We start from the raw sequence: 21,790 nt of genomic DNA on the forward strand, positions 1-21,790 counted from the left end.
TTTGATAGCTGGAAGCATTGAGTGGTACTAGTACTGCTCACTGCCGCCCCTATTCATTTCCTATGGAGCTTCTGCACGGAAGCAGCGGTTCTCTGACTCGAGAGCCGTAAATGCACCACAACCTCACTGCCAGTGTTAACATAGCCTAAGTGTTGTGGATGTTTTAGTATTAAGAACAAATTAAACACTTATGGAAAATGTTATTCCACTAGTGATATTCTGCCATGGAACTAGTATGTGCTCTGGGTGGTTGGAAAATATTGATGCAGCTGGTATTTATAGGCTTGGATGGAGCGGGAACTATATGAAAAGTAACAGTGGAAGTGCCCATTTTCCAGTACCTGGAAACCTACTGGACTTGAGACAATGACATGTTGGATGTCCTGATAACAAAGAGAGGTTAAAGATTGGTGCAGTTAAACTTAGAACTGTGCACAGGCCTCAAAAATACAGTGGGGCTTGTACTATAAGTGACAATGAACTATCAATATTATCTTCTTGTTTTTAGGGACCATACTGGGGAAGTAATATTTGAAGTGTCAATTCTCCATCTCTGGCTTTACGATATCTTGTAAAGGAAAGCTCACCTGCTGGATGTCCTGAGACCAATATGAAGGGAAGGTTGGAAACTGCTTCAGTTTTAGAGATGTAGCCATGAACAAGCCTGGAAATTAGGATGGGCCTGTGCTGTGAAGGATTATGAAACTAATGAAAATTTTAGTAGTGATAATATTAATATATTAAATACAGTAGAATAATGGTAAAACTTCAGTTATCTTAAAGGAAGATTCCAAGCATGAATGTCCATTCTCAAAACTTAAGTCCAGGGAAAGGGAGTGGCTGCTGCCCTGCCCATAGCTGGAGGTTTCCAACACAAGCATCTGTCTTTGAGAATCCCTTTACTTTCCAATATCGGTCACTTAACAATCAGGGAAATTCTAGACTGTATTTAATAACATTTTTGTATTTACATTTCTAACCTCTCATTTACCATATGAGATCGATAAAATCAATGCCCCACCAATAGGGCAATACCAGCTCAACCTAAAACAAAATCATTATTTGACTTTGGAAAGTTCAAAGCTGGTTTCAAAGTCCTGATGCTGCTCAGTTCGGGCTCTGCATTCCCCGCAGCTCACCAAAGTGAGTGATTTTCCAGGAATGTAACAGATAGTAATAAAACACAGTTGTAGCTCTGTACGAGTAAATTATACTGTAACGGTGCTCAATACCAGCAGAGGTCACTTATGGTCAAAACAGCTAAAACATATCATTATGTCAAATGGAAACGTGGAAGTGGATGGCAGAAATGACTCTGATACTGGAGCATTCCCATTCTGCGGGATGTTAGAACATTTTATCGGTAATCTCCCTTCATAAACCTGGGGACATTAGAAAAATGTAAAAAAAAAAAAAAAAAAGATCTCCAGGCAGAATGCACAATTCTAAATGCTCAATGGAAATATATTTGCCTGTCTCTAATATTTGTTTTCAGGAGAAGCTTTACTTTCTGCACAATTTTGGGCTTTAGTAGGAAATCATGACAGTGAGGAGAATGTATCAAGAATAATACTTACAGAATTATGCATCAGCTTGCTGTTGTTTTTGTATATAACGGTAATCCTCATTTAGCGACTTACCAGTGAACTAACAAGCGTTGCACTGCAGAACGGGTCTTTCCTATGTTCCTCATTTAACAACCAATTTACTAAATGACCAGGTCAAATGAATGAAACCTGGTCGTTAGGTGAGGAGCACCTGTAGTTGCCTTTATTATGGTACATGATCTTAAAACGTACAAATTCACCGCTCCAAAGGCTTCTTCTCCCATGCCACGATAAACCTTAAATTAAGGGCTTTTTCACATTGTGCATACATCCATATACATCCATTCCCTTGTGGAATTGGTAAGGGGTACAATATGCACATATATGTTCATCTCCCTAATAAAAAGAGTCGAGCATGAGCCCCCTTTCAAACAATCACTTCCTTTTTGGGTTCTGGATGTAGTGAAGAGGGACCCCCAATGTTAGAAGGAGCGCGGTCTAGTATGGTACAGGAAGCACAGTCACTGACCTCCCTTTCCTTTCTTCCCAGGCTACACCTGCACTGGGGTCTGGTTAAAATGTAGAGGGAAACCACATGGTATTTTTTGGGAGAAAATGATAAACAGTAGTAGTAGTAACAGTATAGCTGCAAGGCATTTTTCTAGCATAGAATCCTCCAGTGGATGCCAGGGGTTCCCTGAGCCATGAACAGTTTTGTGCCCCCTCCAGGTCAGTTTAATGACACCCATGATCTTTTTGGCTATCTGTAAGGGCGACATTCCTCCCACTGGCCAGCAATGTAAGAGTCATTCTTCCCATTGACCACCACACTAATGTGGATCTTTTAAGGTTTTTTAAGGGTTCCCCAATGAAAAAGCTGAGAAACACTGCTCTAGTGAGAGAGAGTCCAACGGGCTGGATAAAAAAGCCTAATGGGCCATATATGGACCATGCCTGGTTTAGGGTGTCCTTGTTTGGTCCGGGAGCACAGGCATACCTGTTCACTTTTCTTTGTATCTCTTACCAAGCACATGGTTGTGTGATCTCACTTCCTGTCAACATCACTTCCTCTATAATCTTTAAACACCCCATGGAGTGCTAAATAGTAGATTTAATCACCCATCAAAAGAAGATCCTAAATATTCCTTGGCAGTATACTGGCAGAACAATCATATATGTGGACAAACACCCACTGACATGACCAACAGTTTCCTCTTGGGTGACCATGCTGCTACCATTGTCACCATTCAGCAATGTGTTCCAGCAGCAGCATTGCTGGGGGAAAGCCAACAACATTCTTTGAATTTTAAAAGGCCCTTTACAGCTTTGTCACCCAATGATTCAATGGTTGGTGGAACTGGTATGATCAACAAGTATAGTAGACATGAAAGAAAGAATATAAACCATGTTACCCTTTAAAGCTGCATTGATTCTACTTTAAAACCATTTCTACCTTATTGCATAAAGCTATGCGTGCAAACGAGAATTAAATTGAAGAATCCAATTCTATGGAATGGTCTTCCTTGCCCTATTGGGCAGGGTCCTACTTTCTTCTGTCTCCTAAAACAATGACCTACTAATGACTTCCTCGCTGATTGTACAGTGATGTGTAATATGTTGGCACTATATAAATACTGTTTATTAATAATAATAATAATAATAATAATAATAATACATGGACAAGAATACAGGATGCCGATTTTCAAATTCGCTAGAGATTTGTGCCGAGAGACTGTCAGTTATACTATCAGCAAAAATAAGGCTATGAGTATTGGTTTTGGGTTAAATACTTAAATGTTTGGTTGGTGTATATTGCTTAAATTTTGGAATCGGCCTAGCTAAATCCAAACAACTGGTGTAATTATCTAAATTTGGTCTAGTATCTACCTCTAACAGTCCTCTTACAGAAGAGCTGAAGTCAGACATGTATTGGTATGCACACCAAAGCCAGGTTTATATACAGAAAAAAATCCAGGAAAGACGTTTATTCCCAGATCTGAGAAAATAAAACAAGTGAGGGTAGCAGAGGTCAGGCACAGCTCCTCACATCAAGGTGTACATTACATGAAGGCGTCAGACTCCTGGCCGATTGACCATATTCAATATGGCTGCAGGGGACTTCATGCCCTACTTAAAACGCTGCTCACCAGTATAAGAACATCTAAACAGTACTGCAGGGAAAACCTCTGGATTTCAGGCGAATATTGCAGCCGAGTTGTCTTTGCCTAGTTAGTTTCAGCTGGAGTTCTGCTTTTAGGTCTGTATGTATTTCACAACTTTGTAACCAAAACAATTTTTGTCATTTTTTTATTTTTGCATATTTCTTTGCTAATATTATTTGGCTTTTATGTGATTTTGAGAACACTTTTTTCATCCTTGGTGCCATGGTATTAAAATAACATTTGGATTAATCTTTTTAATTTAAACAAGTTTGTACTCTTTAAACCTCTCACATATTTTGCATGTTTTACTCAAGTTTTTGTTGCCATTTGACCTTCTGTATAGTTGTTTTCTACTCAAAGTACTACTGTCAAAGTTGTTCTAGTCTCTCAGTGTTTAATTACGGGAAGATCTCACGATGGATCCTAATTCTCATGCTCTGTGACACTCATAGTGGCTGCCTATGAATATAAATGTACTGAAAGCTGCTCATATTCTTAGTTTCTCTAAAAGCAGCAATTTAAATAAACTATATTCCTATACTAATCGGTATTTTCAACAGTGAGAAGCTGGATGTGAGAAGCTTTGTAATGCTGACAGTGTTCAATATGATTTTTTTCTGACACAGTCCATGGCAGTATATGAATGGGTATAGGACACCTTGCCAATAAATCATGGAAGTCATACTTGTGAGCAGTACTTTGTATAAAACTGTACAGTGTACAGGCACCCAGCGTCTCCTCCTAAGGCTTCTGGGCTCCCTCTGTCTTCCTCCACAATCCCTGGTCTGGACTGTTGGTGAACTTGCCACTGACAGGCGTTGCACGTTCCCAGCACTGCAGACTGGGTTCGTACTATGCTCCTTGCTTAATGACCAAATCGTTTATTGGCCAGGTCCCAGGAACAGAACCGAGACCTTAAGCAAGGGGCATCTGTACATACGGTAATTTTTATTTTCTGCCCCTGCACTGTGCATGTTACACACTCCTGCTCTTTTGCCTTAAAAACACCTGATCCCTGCGCTCCATGTTAGATATGCCTGACCCCTGCATTCTGTATGTTACATACCCCTTAAAGCAGAACTAAAAAGAACTAAAGCAAGACTTCCATTGTGGACACCAACATCTATTTTTCTTTCTCTCTTCCTTGTTTACATCCTCCAGCTTGATTGGCTGGGCAGGAATGACTTTCATTCAGTCTTGGCTCTTGCAGGTGAAGCATGTGCAGCTTATGAGTTATGGGAGCGATCAGGAATATGCGTTTTTATGTTTTTTTGCAGGAGGGACATCTCCGAGATGCTCGGGCATGCACAGAAGGAGCAACCAAAAGCCTCCAGGGATGTGTGACGTAGCTATCCTGGGAGGCCCTGCGCTCCAATTCATTTGGGGGTCAGTGCTGCAACTTTTTTTTTGTACTTAAAAAAAAAAAAAGTAGAATATTTACATTACATAAAAGGGTTGTCTGCCCTTTTATGTGAGGGACATTTCTGAGTTTAGGTACGCTTTAACTAATCCTCTCCAGTTGCAAGGTGCAATTTGGCTACAACCATTTTTGCATGGTACTTATGCTGCAAACTTAGGTATTTTGCCCCTTTGAATGTTGGACAATCCCGCTTTCAATGTTTTCCAAGTGGTAAATTAAAGCCTAACTTCAGCTGACAATTTATGGATGGAAAGGATTTTTTTTTCTCATTTACTAAAAGGTTTAAGGTTAAGCACATAAATAAAAGCTGGCTGTGCCCTTGAGAATTGGCTGGACTACTTAAAGGGGAACTACAATCCTGCTGTGAAAACTGCTACAAGATGGGAGTTTTGGCAAAAGAGACATACAATGTCCACTCCTTGGTGAATGTGTCACCCCAAAACAAAACTTAATAACCCTTTCCTGTCTGCTCCATGTCTGCCCAGTCATTCAGGTCTTTCACTATGCTCCCTTGTTTGCCTGTCTTTTAGCAAATAAAGTAAGCAAGTAAAAAAAAATGGTGCTTGATTACCATTAAGTGCTTGAATACATCAGAATCATTCAACTATGTTGGACAGTGTTGTCCAATGCAGTCCAAAATGAAGCTTATGTCCAATAACTTTAAACCAATGTGTTGTGTTCCAACATCACAACATATTGTAGCACAAAAAAAAAAAAATCACATGGGAAAAAAAAACAACAGCTGCACTATGCAAACCAGCATACATGTTATGAGCACATCAGGAGGCCTTGTGTTGTTTGCATAATCCCTGAAAGTAATGGAACCCAATTCAGCACGACATGAGTTTCCAAGAATTATGCTTGTCCATTAACTGGACGTAATAAAATGAACATGGGAGCTCAGCCTGATTCAATATGTTGCTGTTGAGGCTACTGCCAACAAGTAGTTAAATTGCTCAAGTGAATGAAATCGCCCATAAAGTCACACCTGAGCAGCATATTTATAAAGGCCTGCCATGTAACAGATGACATCTAAGACGCTGCAAATCTGAGCTCTCTGTAATCTCACGGCTGACTGGATTTACAAAAAGAGATTCAAAGGCAAAATTTTTTGTCTGACAGTCTAACTTCCCCGGTCCCATGGGACACATAAACTCATGACATTTGTATTAAAAAAAAACCTTGATTTTTACGTTTTTAACATTTTCTGCAGCACATGAGCGATAACATGAAATCCTGCCACCATTATCATTGTTCACATCCAATCTGCCATTGCTGATCCCTTCCTAACAATACTAGCCGGCTGTCTGTCTGCATTTAATGCTTTTGGAGTCGTTGATGCTGAACAAGCTCACAGATTAGAAAGTCAGAACTTCTGGTCCGCCTATTAGTTTCAGGTCATTGTCTCAGAAAGTATTGCAGCCATTGGATCAGCATGAGACCCAGGTAATTACAGGGACTCTTTAAATGTACAAGACATTTTATTATTTCATCCAATTCTGTCTTTAAACTTTCTGCCAAGTGGATTTTTGTTGGATTCAGCAACAAGTATGATCACCTTGTCGCTCCCTTTGAAAGCCCATTTTCTTTCCCCAGGCACTGATTTAGATTCCACCTGAATGTTCTCTTAAAAAGCTTATGCATAAAAGTCAGATGAAAATATCCACCTTGCAGCTAACAGCTTTCTATGTGAGCTTTGGAAGTGGAGCCCCTGAGATGTGGATCATGAATAATGCATGGTGGGTGGTCTTATCACAGGAATGAGGATTGTCATTGGGTTGAAGCAAATTGCTTCTCCCTTCACTGGGTGCTCAATGAGGATGCAGCAGATAGACCCACTGCAGGAGAGCGAACGAAGCTGGCAACTCAGCGCAACCACACATGCACCAAGCCCATGCTGACCCCAAGGGGTTCCCCATCAATGAAAGCTAGCAAATTCCACTGCACAAGGGGGCTTCACTTCCTACCTTGACATCCTTCTATCTCCTACAAAAAAGAAGCATTGGCTGGCAATGGGCAAGGTGTTGCAGGTAAGTCACCTACTTATCTGCTCTTGTAAGCACATCTCCATGTCATGCCCTTCCAACCTCCTAAATATCCTGCAAATAGACTGAGATCTCTTACAAGTCAGCACACAAGGATGTCCTTGCTGAAGGATAGGTGAAGGAGTCTGAGTGATGCTTTGATTGACAGCTTTGCTCATCATCAGCAACCTGAAGCCTCAGCTGTTTAGGAAACACAATACCAGCTTTGCTGGGACTTATGGTTCCTTAACAACCATAGAGCCACAGGTTAACCATTGCACTTGTTGAGATGCCGGAATTAATGATACAGGCTGTGCAGTTTGAGGAATGCTTATTAACCTCTTCGTTGCCAGCAACATTTTCGCCTTTTTGGAAAATCTCCCTCCTTTGGCAATGTTCTAAGGGATTCCGTATAATCCATCAAATGCATCCTCTTAACCTGTTGTTCTGCTGCCAAGACTTGCTTTTTTCCATTAATACCATTTCCACGCTTGCTTTGTATGTGACTTTGAGCACCGTGAGTAGGGGGGAAGCCTGGATACTGCGAAGGATTATTATAATAATGACTAGCTGTTCCCATGTCGGAGTGTATGGTGGTCTGTGTGTAACTGAGCCCTCCCTGACCTGTGCAATGACCCCCATTCAGCCATATAGTCAACGCCTGGATCAGATACCCCCTGAGCCTGTTCAGGATTAACCTCCTGGCTGCCAGGTGATAAAAGGTACTCTGTTTTAAATCTAAAACCATCCAACTTCACCCCCTGCTACTCCAAAAGAATGTATGTACAAAGACAATAGTATAATTGCCATCCTGACTGCTTTGCACAGCAGGTCAAAAATGCTCTGTTTCTGCTTTTCCTAGGTAATGGGCTAAATTAAACAATTAAGTAGAGTCAGAGCTCATGAGCTACAGAAACAATGCTGTGTGCATAATTGTTCACACTGCTTTATTCTAACTTGTCTTAACCCCTCAAGGACCAGACTTCATTCATGATTGTAATAAGAAAAGCTCAAGTATAAGAATTAGACCTTTGTGTCAGGTGCTGGGGACTTTGGCGACTTTGGCTTGGATTATGAATGGTTGGAATAGAGGGGACAATTGTTTGAGGGCTCATTGGTGGGTTTAGAGGGCTTGGACAGTTAACTTCCATTGTCCTTCATGTAATATGGGAACTTTGCACCTGTACAGCACCCACTACAGATCTGTACAGCCACCTAACTCTTGTGGAAATTGGCCCACACAAAGTGAAGGAAATTGCTTGGGTACGTTGATCTGTTTGATCAAAAAGCTTTTGTTTTTTTGTACTATCAGCTACAAATTTGGTATGGTACAATGTGCCTGACTGTCATTTAGATGACAATGGTCACCAGCTGGAATTTCATGTACCAGCCTTTACTGCGTCCATTCTAAAGCAGGGTTCTGTGGAATCCTAGGGTTCCCCAAGAGGCCGATAGGGGTTCCTTCAGTCAAATCTGACTGTCCTCTCATCTAATGGAGCCTGTATAGTTTGTCACTTGGCAGGACCACCACCATGACTCCACCATTATTTTTACAAATCTGGGATTAAATTTTGACCACCACAGTAACAGGAACCTCCTTCATACTGATCAATAATGAAAAAGGCATTTTTTGCAATTTATGTTTTTGCAGGGGTTTCCGAAAGGCTGAACCATTTATTACCATATATTGTTCTTTTGTCAGTTGACAGCTTTTGAAATAATGATCTCAGGACATTTGTGCACCCAGCTGATGAATGTGTGTTTATCAAATACATCAAACTACTGGTGGTATATTTCCCAGTGCCTACTTTGAATCTTCCTGAGCTTGGCAATGATTTCATAGGAAATTATACACTAGATCATTACTCAATTTGCAGGTTTCTCTATATAGTAATTTGCAGCTGGAATGACAACAATCAAAATTAAAGCAAACCTATTATATAGGACATTCCACATTAACTTGCTACCTAAATGTCATGAAAGCTAAGCTCCTGAAATATCTTTCCCATAGAAACTAATGATATAGAATTCCACTGTGGTTAGTTTCTGCTGAAGGGGAGGATGCTCTAAGTTAAAATTTGATCTACTTAAGCAGATATCTTGTGACAAAATGTCTAGGCGTACGGTCAAGTGATTAACCACCATGGATCCCCAGGGCAATACTTTCTACAATGAAGGTATTTCAAGGCTTTCAAAAGTAGGATGAGTAGTGTAATGGGAGTTGTTTATTAATATAAATGTACTTTCTATTGTACATAGCTTCACTATAGAAATCACTTTCATGGGATTCCTTGGAGCCCATTCTTTGCTGAAGGGGAGAATTATTGACCCTTTTCAGTAAAGATTAGGCTGACGAGGCAACCATAAAACCCCAAAATGGGTTTTTTAATTATTGCATTTCTGGACATCTAATCACTTTTAGCAACAGGATGGTGGAATAGTGGGTGTTGTTCTCCACCTTAAAGTGTACCTGTCTTAACTGTAGACGTTTCAAAGTGAGTAAGTAATAAAAATATGCATGAACAGAGATGGCCTTATTCAAAAACTACTGGTCAACATTTAGGCTAACCCTCGCCATTTCCTAAATATTCATCTTTACCATGATGGGAGACTGGATTCGTTGAAATTAGGTTGGTATTTGTGTGTAGTTTAAGTTGTCCATGTATTTTAATTTGTTCATTATTCACCTTTTACCTTTGCTTAGTTTGAATTGCCCTGCGTTGTACCTGATAAGGTGGCAGCCTCACCTATCTTTGTCCAGTGCAGCTTCATAAGATTTTGTCTTAAGCATATACACCAGTAGTATCCAACTCCCGACCTCCAGACCTCAAGGACCAGGCCAGAAAATTTAATTTTTTTAACCTTGCTAGACCCCTCCCTATCGTCTAGCTACCATTCCATCCTTTTTCCCATATGTTTCCAGACTTCATGAGCACCTTGTCTATAAAAGACTCACTGATTACCTTAATACCAATTCTCTCCTTGACCCTCTCCAGTCTGGTTTTAGAGCTGCCCATTCCACAGAAACAGCCCTTACTAAAGTGGACAATGACCTCATCAGGGCTAAGTCTCAAGGCAACTTTTCCCTGCTCCTTCTCCTTGATCTTTCCTCTGCTTTTGACACTGTTGATCACCCCCTTCTATTACAAATCATGCACTCCATTGGTATCAGTGACACCGCTCTTTCTTGGTTTGCTTCCTATCTGTCTGACCGCTCCTTTCAAGTTTCTTTCAATGGTAACTCCTCCTCACCCACTCTCCTCCCTGTTGGTGTCCCCCAAGGGTCAGTCCTTGGACCGGTCCTCTTTTCTCTGTACACCTCCTCTCTCGGTAGTCTCATATCCTCCTTTGGCTTCCAGTACCATCTATATGCTGATGACACTCAAATTTATCTGTTCACCCCTGACCTGTCTCCTTCAGTCCTGGATAAGGTCTCATGCTGCCTGTCAGCCATCTCATCATGGATGTCTTACCGATTCCTAAAACTCAACCTGGATAAAACAGAACTCATCATCTTCCCCCCTCAAATTCCAAATCTCCCTCTGACATTTTCCTAACTTTTAACAACACTGTTATTCGGCCCTCCCCTCAGGCACGTTGTCTTGGTGTCACCTTCAAATCTCCCCTCTCATTTACCCCCCATATTCAGAACATTTCCATGTTCTGTCACTTCGACCTGTGCAACATCTCCAAAATCTGCCCCTACCTGTCCCCAGAGACCACCAAACTCCTTGTACACGCTCTTATCATCTCTCTTCTGGACTACTGTAACCTCCTCCTCTCTGGTATTCCACTAACCCGACTCTCTCCTCTACAATCTATTATGAACGCTGCAGCCAGACTCATCCATCCTTCCCACCGCTCCTCTTCTGCTGCATCTCCTTGTAGTTCTCTTCATTAGCTTACATTTCACCTTAGAATCAAGCTCCTGTGCTTTGCCTTCAAATCCCTCCACAGTTCTTGTCCTACTTACCTTTCTGACCTGGTAAAAAAATACTCCCCCCCCCAACTCTCTGGAATGGTCTTCCTCGCCCTATTCGGCTTGCTCCTACTTTCTGCTCATTTAAAAAGCACTCAAAACCCATATATTTCAAACTTGCCAACCCAGCTTCTTCTGTCTTTTGAAACCATCACTACTTCCCATCACTACATATCTCCCCTCCTATTGTGTGTTTCTTCTTCCTCCCCTCCTCCTGTGTCACTGTCTGTATCTGTCTGTCATTTGCAACCCCTATTTAATGTACAGCAATGCATAATATGTTGGCGCTATATAAATCTTGTTTATTATTAATAATAATAAAAATTAACGGATCAATAATAACCAAACGTTACTTAATTTACTGCTTCCTGTGTGATGCTCCTGCCTCTCAAAGACTGAGTTGAACACTCCTGATATACTTCATACCTATGGTACTCGATAAATCTTTTGGTTGAATTTAGAAATGCAGATAATTTTAGCACAATATAAACTTTTTGGAATCCAGAAGGGAACAGTTTAAAGATAAAGTCCACACCTTGCACTCATAAACAATATTTCATGAGTTTTTATTGTTTCAAAGAATACAACACAACCAAGAACTGAACAATAACAACAATAAAATTCAAGAACTGTAATATGTAATGAAAAAGAAGAGTGTAGGTAATCAGGGGAACATGTGGAAAAGGGTAAATAGGCATAATGAGCATGAATAAAAACTGGCAGACAAAAGGTCTAATACTCATGGTTACAGAAGTCACAAAATGTTAAGATTTCAATCTAGTGAGAGATGAAGAACTATATAAAATATTATGCATGGATTCAAATATTAAAGTAGAAAAGAACAAAACGTATCAACATAATAATTTAGAACTGGAGTTGCTTTGTTGATTGGATTCTAGGCAACTTGCAGTCACTGAGTCAAATATAAATTCTGTATTGTATGAAAATGTACTAGAACAAAATTTGAGCCTATTTGTGCAAATATTGAAGGTAAATCAAAAATGGATCTTTCATTGTAAATATGATTCAAAGTACACCAGCAAATCCACAAAAGGATGATGCAAAAGGGTAAAGAAATAAAGGTTATGGACTGCTCCAATCAAAGCCTTACATTAAATCGCATGAAAATCTTGTAGTAGGAAATGAGCACTTGATATACAGAAACCCACAAACATATTGCAACTGTAAAGCTGCTTACACACGTGCAATTTTTGTCGTTGGAAAGGATCTTTCACGATCCTTTCCAACGACAAAGGACTACATGATGCATGAACGGTGCTGTACATACAGCACCGATCTGCTCTATGGAGAGGGGAGGGGGAGAGCGACGGAGCGGCACCCTGCTGCGCGCTCTCCCCCTTCCCTTGCATTAGGATCGGTTGTCGTTCATCGTCCATGGATCCGCCAGGACGGTCGTTCGGATGATGGACGACGCCGACTGAACACACGCCAGATTTTCGCCCGATGCCGATTATCGGGCGATAAAAATCTGACGTGTGTATGCAGCTTAAGAATGTGGTAAAAATGCCACTGTGCTGATATCATATACCGGAAGGCTTTTATTCAAACCCTCCTAAAGGGGGCAATACTGCCTTATGTGGCCAAGAATTTATTTATTTTCCATTGTATTATCTACTGGTATTAAATGTTAAATGATTAAAATGCACATCTTTCTTGTGTCTTATTCAAGTACATCACCTTTATCTGCAGGCTTTGTTTAAAAAAAACATCCAATTCAAGTTCAAATATCTTCAAAAAGTTATTAGTTTTCAAAGGGTGTACTTACTTTTTTCACATGATTGTACACTTTTAATGAAAATAACGTCAGTAGTGAGAAATGGATGCTCAATGCAACTATTAAACTTGCGCAACTGTGCAATATTTTCAATCCTTTTAACAAAAATAAAAAAAAATCAATGGAAACAATTCCCTATTTGGGGAACAAATAGACAGTAAACCTAATACATTTAGTTGATCTAAAGGAGCACACAACAGTGCACAATCCTAATGTTAACCTTCTGATCCAAACCATACCTATGGTTTTCTTTTTGGCATATACTCACCTTTCTTTCCCCCACCAATGCTCTACCCAGCACTGAGCATCAAAGGATACAGCTAGTACTTCTGGGTATGGAGGAGCATGTGACTTGGATTGGAGCTGTCACACAAGAAGTCTATTACTCTGTGTTAGCTTTGTCCTTTGTTTACACCAGGCTTTACTTTTCTCCAAGGAGCTTGAAGTGAACAGCAAAGAATCAAAAGCAAAGAAAGTATTTATCGCTGGGCAGATCTGCATTAGAATGGCCATGTAACAGTTCTCTGTATGAGCAAAGCATGAGATCAATTTAATAAATAAGTGAACTGGTTCAGGTCTAAGAGCTCCATCTTAATGGCAGATTGCAGTAACATACTGGAGTTTGATTCTCTTGGGTGGAAAGTAAGTGAATAGAGCCAAACTGCAAAAAGGAATTGAACTTGCAAGTTTTTTTAAAGCATGTTTTCAAGATTTTGCTGCCTTCACCTTTGCTAACATCTGCTGTGCATTTTCCATATTTATAATTTGAAAACATGATAATATGCAGGAAATATGCAATTTACAATTTATTAGCTAATTTATTTTGATTTGAACAGCAAAAGTGTAACAAACTGGAGTTAACTCTTTATAAACAGTACATGATTTTAGAGTTTTTTTCAGTGTTTGTTTGCAGTCTCCCTTTGGCTTTCCTTGCAGTTATTTTGGAATATTGGAGGTAGAAAGTAGATAATTTGGCTACATAAGGCTATGCTTAGACTGGTAGTGTTGCGGTGCATTTACAGCTTCCTCAAGCCAGTGAATAACTGGCTCAGGGGAAAGGCTCCAAGTTGCCATCCACAGGTACAAAACACTGTTTTGCCTAGACCAGCAACTACCTTGGACAACATAAGCAGCTACTGAAACTGAAAGTCCTGGATTTACTAAAGGTTCAAAAAAGGCATTACCTTTCCTGGGAGAGTAGTAAGGCTGGCATTCTCAAAAGCTCCACCTGAAAATTCTAGTTGCCTGGCTCTCATTGAGATTCAATAAAAAGCTTATGGCTGGATATTTTTGCTGGACTGGTAATTGATGTAGTTCAATAGACATTTTCAGGTACCTGCACCTCCTTTTTTTTCTTAAAGCATTGCTCCAAATGTACAGATGTATTGTGGTCAAAAGAAATGCATGTCGATTGTACAGGTAAGGTTCATCACACAAGTTTTGTGCGGTACTATATGGTACAATGTTGTGGTGTCAACCATTACCATATGTTATTGGTATGTTCAGATATAAACCTGCCCTTGGAAAGCACTAAGTCATGTGAGAAGTATTTTAAAAAGAGGACAACAATGGAAACATCTTTTAGTTTTTGTGTAAGGGTTTTGAGTTTTTCCCTCCAGATTTTTGAGACCTGATGATATAATTAAACTTCTTCACCTATTATACACCCATTATTGACTGCAATTTATATTATTCTGGCTGGCGAGAATTATTCAGTAGCTTCTATGAATCATTGCTACAAAACTGCTTGTGTTGCCATGTCCTGCATTCTGTTCATAACAGACACTTGTTTGTGCTCATTAATAACGAATGCCTAATACTGCAATGCACCGTGTGCAGATTTTACCGGTAGAAAGTGATTAACCCGGGGTCATTATCTCTGTACTTTCCTGTCATGTTCATATAAAGACTTGCATCTGGCATCAATTGATGATTTTGTGTTCATGAACTGGGTCAAACAAAAGCTTTCAATTATTGTGCTTTTTTTTTATTGAAATTTGTTGCATGCTGTTTCCATACTAATTTGTTAATTGCTGCATCTTCCCAGTGTAGACATCAATGGGGGTCATTACAATTTATTTTACAAGAGAGAATCATCTATGAAAACAATCACGTGTATTGATCGTCAGTGCATTGTGGACATGACAAGTCTAAGCGTTCAGTGATAAAATTATACTATGTAAAAAGCCTTGGATTTTACTAAATGTAAAGTAATAAGTAAGAATGTCACTGTCACACATCGAACAAGAATATACCTGACTACTGGCCAAGAACATACACAAACACTGCAATATTGCTTGACCCACCTATGATGTCTTCTGGTTGAACCCCAATCTTCTAACCACCATACATGGGCTGTTCACCTTCTTCCCCACCTAAATAATAAAATGCATAAAGCACATGTTTTGGAAAATGCCAATATGACCGTTTATTACCAAAAACACTTTAACAACTTTTACAAAAAACTGTAAACCATGCCATACAAAGAACAACATTCTCAAATATATATAATAAGTATAACAACATAAACATTAACATCAAAATCTTTCCCATACTCATCCCCATCTAACAATTTCTTACCTCCTACCATACATCATTATTACCCTTACTCTCTTACAGGTTGCAGTTCCTCCAAGCGACCGCCCACTCCACATTTCCCTAGAAAGTCCACGTCCCCTTTTAAACATTTGTTCTTGGCTCAAGAACGCCACTTTACGTGCAGTCTCTTCCACTCCCTCCATAAAGGGACCCATTACTATAAACTAGGAGATGGATCCCACTGGCAAAAACCACCCCCAAGATGCCACCTGAAGGACTTCGGCCACCACCAATACAACCCCTTGAGAATCTACCCCTACTCCTCTGCCAACAAGCGGGTGAGAAGGAAGCTCACACTTTTTCCAATAAACTGCTGAACTTCTTCTTGTTCCTTTCCTTTTAACCCTTCTCCTCCTCCACCCTCTAAACTAAAATCCTCCAATCCCCATTTCCTATCTATCTCCCCCCATTTCCTCACTTAACCCCTCACTTGCCTGATCTCCTTGCCATGGTCATGCCAACCCTTTTCTTCACTCCTCCGTAGTTAGCTCCAGGCCATTCTGTATTATGGATTAGGCCAAAACAATATAGCATATTTTGTTTGCATTCTAAATACATGCTTTCTTGGCCAGGTGATCATCAGTGGCATGGTAAGCTAGGCATTTTGCCCAATTTAATGTTCAGATTTTGCAACAGAAAGCTTCATAGCTTTGCAAGTCCTTGGTGGTATTCTGTGCCACAACACTGGATGTAATTTTGCAGTGAGTGCACCTTGGAGAATTTTATACCAGGATGTTTAAAGACTGGACTCACAAAAGTGCTTTATATAAGTATTTAAATAATAAAAATGGCACTTCAAATACAAATTTTTAGTAGATTATTTCATAAACACACAGAGTCTTCTTCACCTGTATGTGGCCATAAGGCTATTTACCGGTATATCTGGTGTGAATGTTGGTTTGGTTTTTTATCTTTCTATCTTTGGTTCTTCATCAATGAGGCTGGCTGCTTCATATACATATTAGCATCAGGCTACAGAACTCAGAATAACTTGTATCACTGTATCAGGCATTTACATACATTAACAGAATGCAAGGGATCCTACACTCCAGCTTCTAGAAATTAAAGTAACAGTCCTCATCCTCTGGGGACTACTGTCTGGGTAATCTGCTGTTCAAAGCCTACTTTCCTTACCTTTCATCTTTTATCCCATTTCACTGCTGACCTCCGGGACCATCAATAAAAGCCTGACTGTTTTACAATTTAATGTGGATTTTTAATTGCTAAGTGGGTTACACCAATCTATTCTGTGCTGCTGCTTATAGGAAAGATTTCTGTTCACATCCACTGGGTAAAAGTAGAAAGTATCAATGGTTTCTCCTGTTATAAAAATAAATTATCTGTCCATAAATCCTATTTTGACTTGGATTCAGGAAAATGTACCAGTTTCATATTGGGTTATCTATTTACTTTTGCCTATGATGTCAGTTTACAATAAAGCTAATCATGGATGTCAGTTTTTATCCTTCTAAGAGCCTGTTGGGCATCACCATGGTAAATAATAAAGTTCAATAAATTAGAAAAAATACTAAAAATGTATGGCTTGTTTGGAATGGTTGCCAGGAGAAAACTCCTTATCTCTAAAAATAAAATAACAAAACAATATTGCAGCACGGTGTAGGCTGCATCTGAAAAAATCACAAGAGTTCTGAAACAATGTCCTTTGAACAGATGACATCAAATGGAGATGTTTGGCCATAATGCACAGCAAACCAAACAAAGCATATCAGCACCTCATACCCACTTCCAAGCATGGTGGTGGAGAGGTGATGATTTAGGCTTGTTTTGCTGCAGATGCCTACAGGACCTAAATACCTCTCAGTCACTAAGGGGTGAACTGTTCTGTATACCAAAGTATTCTAGAGTAAAATGTGAGCCCGTCAGCTAAAGCTTGGCGAAAATTGGATCATGCAACAAGCCAAGGATCCCAATCTACAACAAAATGGCTGAAATAAAAAGAATCAAAGTGTTGCAATAGCTCAGTCAAAGTCCAGACCTCAAACTGACCAAAATACTGTAGTTAGACCTTAAGAAAATGTGAATAAATGAAGGCACACAGATTTCAATGAACTAAAGCAATGCTGTAAAGAACAGTGTGTCAAAATTGTTCCAACAATGCGAGAGACCGATAAAGCCTTACAGAAAATGAGTGCTTCAAGTTATTGCTAAAGGTGGTTCCAAGAAATCTTAGGGTGTATTTAGTTTTTCACACATGGCTTCTGCATTTGGCTTCATTTTTATACCACTGAATCTTTCTGATATTCTAGTTGACACCTGCTTGCAATACCTAGATATGCTCATTAGATATTTGGGTTCTGCTTACTCTTCAGTACTACACAACACTTCCAATTTACTCTTTTTCAGTGCAAGTCAATAGGGTCTATTTGTAAATGAACAATCTTGACTTTTTACCCAAAATGAATATTTTTTTTATAATTTTGGGTAAAAACATACACAGACTTCTGAGCCTAGTAAGTCTTAACTAAAAGGCTTACTGAGCTATTAACCATTCTGCAGAGAAGGCATTGATGATAACAACAGAAACCAGTAAGATCTGTGGAGGACCATGGAGATTGATAGTGTCCATTTTCCCCAGACTTTGGGAGAACAGTTCTATAATGATCGGAGAGGCCTTCAGTATATACTGAACTATAGGTGATATGGGGCAGGATGGCAGGTCCACTTCAGTTGTCAAATGCTTCAAAAGCACACAATTTCAAGATTTAAGTTACGCATGGGAAAAAGCTCTGATATGTTCTTGTAGTATGTGTAAAGCATAGCCCTCAACTCAAAAGATATGGCATAATATTGTAGAATCATTGGTGCCCGTTTAAAGCCATAGTAGTTCCTGCATGTGGTGGACAATCCCTGATGGCTATGAGTACATTTGTTATTTTAAAATCTTCTTTGAGAAATCTCACTTTTATCACATACACTATAGAAGCTTTGGGAATTGATACCTGAATTTTATTTTTCAGTTTAATTAGGGCCCTAGGGTTTTTCCATGAATACTGTATGTATGTTACTTGTATTTTTTTATTTTACCATTATTTTACTGCTAGCAGGTTTTCCTGTGACTATATTTGCAAATGTGTTTTCTCTTGAAAGAAGATTTTGGTTCCAAGTTGACTTTTATGAGCTTAAGAAAGTCTTTATTCCATGGATTTTACTTTGCATAATATCAGATGAGTGCTCTAAACTCTTTGCATCCTTGAATTTGATTTGTTAATGACTGTTTTTTTTTTCTTGAACAAAAATGTGTTCCAATGTAACTGTCAATATGCTGTGCTATGAATTCCTTCTGCTCCAAGCAATGTCTCCCACAGTGTCTTTGAATAACACAGTAGAGCAGAAAATGGCTCTGTCATATAGTAACTACCAAACAAGTATGAAATGTAAAATGTCCAAGGAACAATAGCTTATCTTGACTTGGATTCAGGATAGCCCTGTCTACTAATCTATAATGTTTAAACGTTTGCACGTATTAAAAAAGATTGCCACTAAACACTTTCCCAGAAACACTGGGCTATGCGCACATTTTCACCTGCTGAAAAAACAGAAACGGCAATGATTTTTAGACAATGGTTGATGGCTTTAAATGCAGCTTGGCCAAATATTCCCCAGGAGTCATGACAAGTCTAAGTCATAGAGTTTGTCTAACCTTGTACCTATCCTAATGTTTAACATATAATTCTTATTGTACAGGAGTAACTTACTAATCCAAATGTGGTACTAGCATTGCTGATCAAATAACAATTTTAGTTAATATTTGTAAATAATTTGTAATATAATACAATATTTATTTTGTGTCTTTTGCTAAACTCAAGGCTCATAAAAAAATGATTCCACTTATGAAAGGAATCAAACAAATAAATAGATATGCAGGTATTTGTTATTTATAAGTACCATCATAAATCACTACAGGGAAATAAAATAAACCTATATAATAATAAAAAAAAAAAAAAAAAAAAAAAAGTGGGAAGAGCAGATATTCCCACACCCAGAGGTATGGAAAACATACAGAAGCTGAGGAGTGAAGTTGCAGCATTTTAAGGCACGTACAGCAATTAGGTAAGGGACAGGGTTCTTTAACTTGGCCAGCTGTAGTATTTAACAGAGTACAGCTTACATCTTAGTCTGCAAAATGATTAATGGAGGGGAATAACGTCATTTACTTTTTATTGACCAATCACAGTGTGGGTAAGTCCTGGATAAGGGTGTGTTCCTAAAGAATAATTTTTGCATTCAACTATTTTTACAAATACAGTAATTGAAAACAATCCCTCACTGGTCTCTGTAGCTGCAGGCACCATGGGGGAATTCAAGAGAACAAATACTTTCATTTCTATTTTCCCTCACAGGATCATTTAGTTGCTCATCTGCCAGCAGTAAGTTAGCAGACCTATAGACTTCTAATCTGTAATGTATACACAGACCAAGTGCACAGGTATAGGGGGGAAAGCAGAGGATCAGCTAGAATAATGGTTGGGGTGGGTTAATCATAACACTGGTTAAATTAGAGAATTACATATTTTGCCGATAAAACTGTTCACATATGTGTACCACTGTGCTGTATTTAGCTCTCATATATAATATGTTCTTAATATAAACCTAACCTAGTCATTTAAATTTATATCAGTACACAGACTTCCTAGCAGTATGATTTCAACTTCCCACACTTACTTATTAGGCCGTGATGCAATTTGATATATATTGCTGGACCAGTATTGAGGTGGTAGGGGGTTGGGACAAACTTAAGAAATTAAGTCGATTTGTACCTAACACGATGGCTGCACTTTGAAGGCCCAGGGACATTGTAGAGGACATCTGTGGGTAGATATGTGCAGGCATATTTTAATATATATATTTATGGTCGTACTGTACTGTAACAAAAACATGCCTGCTAGCAACTTTTCACATTATGGCTAGGTTTTGCAAGCTTTTGATTATTTATTAAACAAATTCTAGGTTAAAATAAGTATCATGTTTCCTAAATTGATTTTTAATTGGGAATCTGTTAAAACTCCTGCATCAGGTGGCATGCAAAAACAGAGATAAGAATTTATGTAGCAAAATCATTATTCCCATTTTTGGGATTGTTATAAATGTGAGCATATTTGGTTCTATATAATATCCATATACCATATCTTGTTTACGTGCCTCTGTTCTCATATCCCGGAAGACGCCTGTTGAGCTGTTCCCTTAATCTATGGATGTTAATGCTATTTTGTTTCCTTTCTTCCTAGCAGTGACCTGTAAGATCCTGTCTACTAAATCCCTTCCTACCTCCAAGTGAGCAGACGCATCTGAATACACAAAGGGATAAGGACACACTGCCACTGACCAAGAAAACCCTTCACTTTCTTCACTACCCCAACCATCTCTGAGGCTGATGTGGTTCTAATACAAATGGCTCCTAAACTTTTCATTATTCTGCTGCTCTGTGGAAGTACTGGTTCTGAAAAGCCCCTTTCTTATAACAGTGCCCCCAAGCCTCTGGATTTTGGATATGTACCCACTGTAACATATGATACCAGTGCCTATCATGAGCCAGGGGCTATAGGCTTACTATTTCACATAGTCCAAGGATTCCTGTATATTGTACAGCCAAATGCATTTCCTCAAGGTAAGTAGGGTTTGTTATCTAATCTATTGTCATGTAATGGATTAATGTGACCTTATCGGCATCTTTGTCTTTATTTTATTTGGTAAGATCAAAAAATCTACTACGGTAAGTTCTAGCAGTCAATCAAAAATCATGTCTTCTGTTCAGATATTTCCAATCAAATAAGGGAATCCTATTACTTGCTTTGTATCATTACCCTTTTGTTGTTAGCATATTTGCAGCATTTATAAATGCAATAAACATCTACAAATTGTCTATATGGAAAGTATGGCTTATAACTTGAAAAACTCTATCCAGACCACTGTTCTGCTAAACAGATATCAAACATTTACAGATTCATAAGTGACTGATAGAAATTAGAAATGTACGACTTGGTGGTCTTAATACTTTAGTTATTGCTGGTAATGAATAAATCAGATTGGTGGCAATATTGTTTGTCAAGATCAATTAAAAAGTGAATCCCACAGTCAAGTAATAATTCCTATTAAAGCTCCCAAAATAATAAGGTCAAAAACAGGGATAAACATAAAAGACCCTCTGGGGGACTCCTGTATTAGAATGATCTGTTATATAAAGGCAAAAATTTAAAAATTAGAAAATTTTAAAAAGATTTTAAGGTAATTTATTTAATTTACTAAT

At 38.9% G+C, this 21,790-nt stretch overlaps 1 protein-coding gene across 1 annotated transcript in view; it reads left to right on the forward strand.

The window, feature by feature from the left end:
• The first annotated feature begins 6,946 nt into the window (after positions 1-6,946).
• Positions 6,947-21,790, forward strand: part of PROM1 (prominin 1) — a 128,670-nt gene continuing 113,826 nt past the window's right edge. Inside the window, 2 exon segments of the mRNA XM_072406878.1 lie at positions 6,947-7,159; positions 20,772-21,151. Coding sequence (XP_072262979.1) covers positions 20,935-21,151 — 217 coding nt within the window. The 5' untranslated portion in view covers positions 6,947-7,159; positions 20,772-20,934.

Source organism: Pyxicephalus adspersus, chromosome 3 (assembly GCF_032062135.1).
Source record: "Pyxicephalus adspersus chromosome 3, UCB_Pads_2.0, whole genome shotgun sequence".
Taxonomy (NCBI): domain Eukaryota; kingdom Metazoa; phylum Chordata; class Amphibia; order Anura; family Pyxicephalidae; genus Pyxicephalus; species Pyxicephalus adspersus.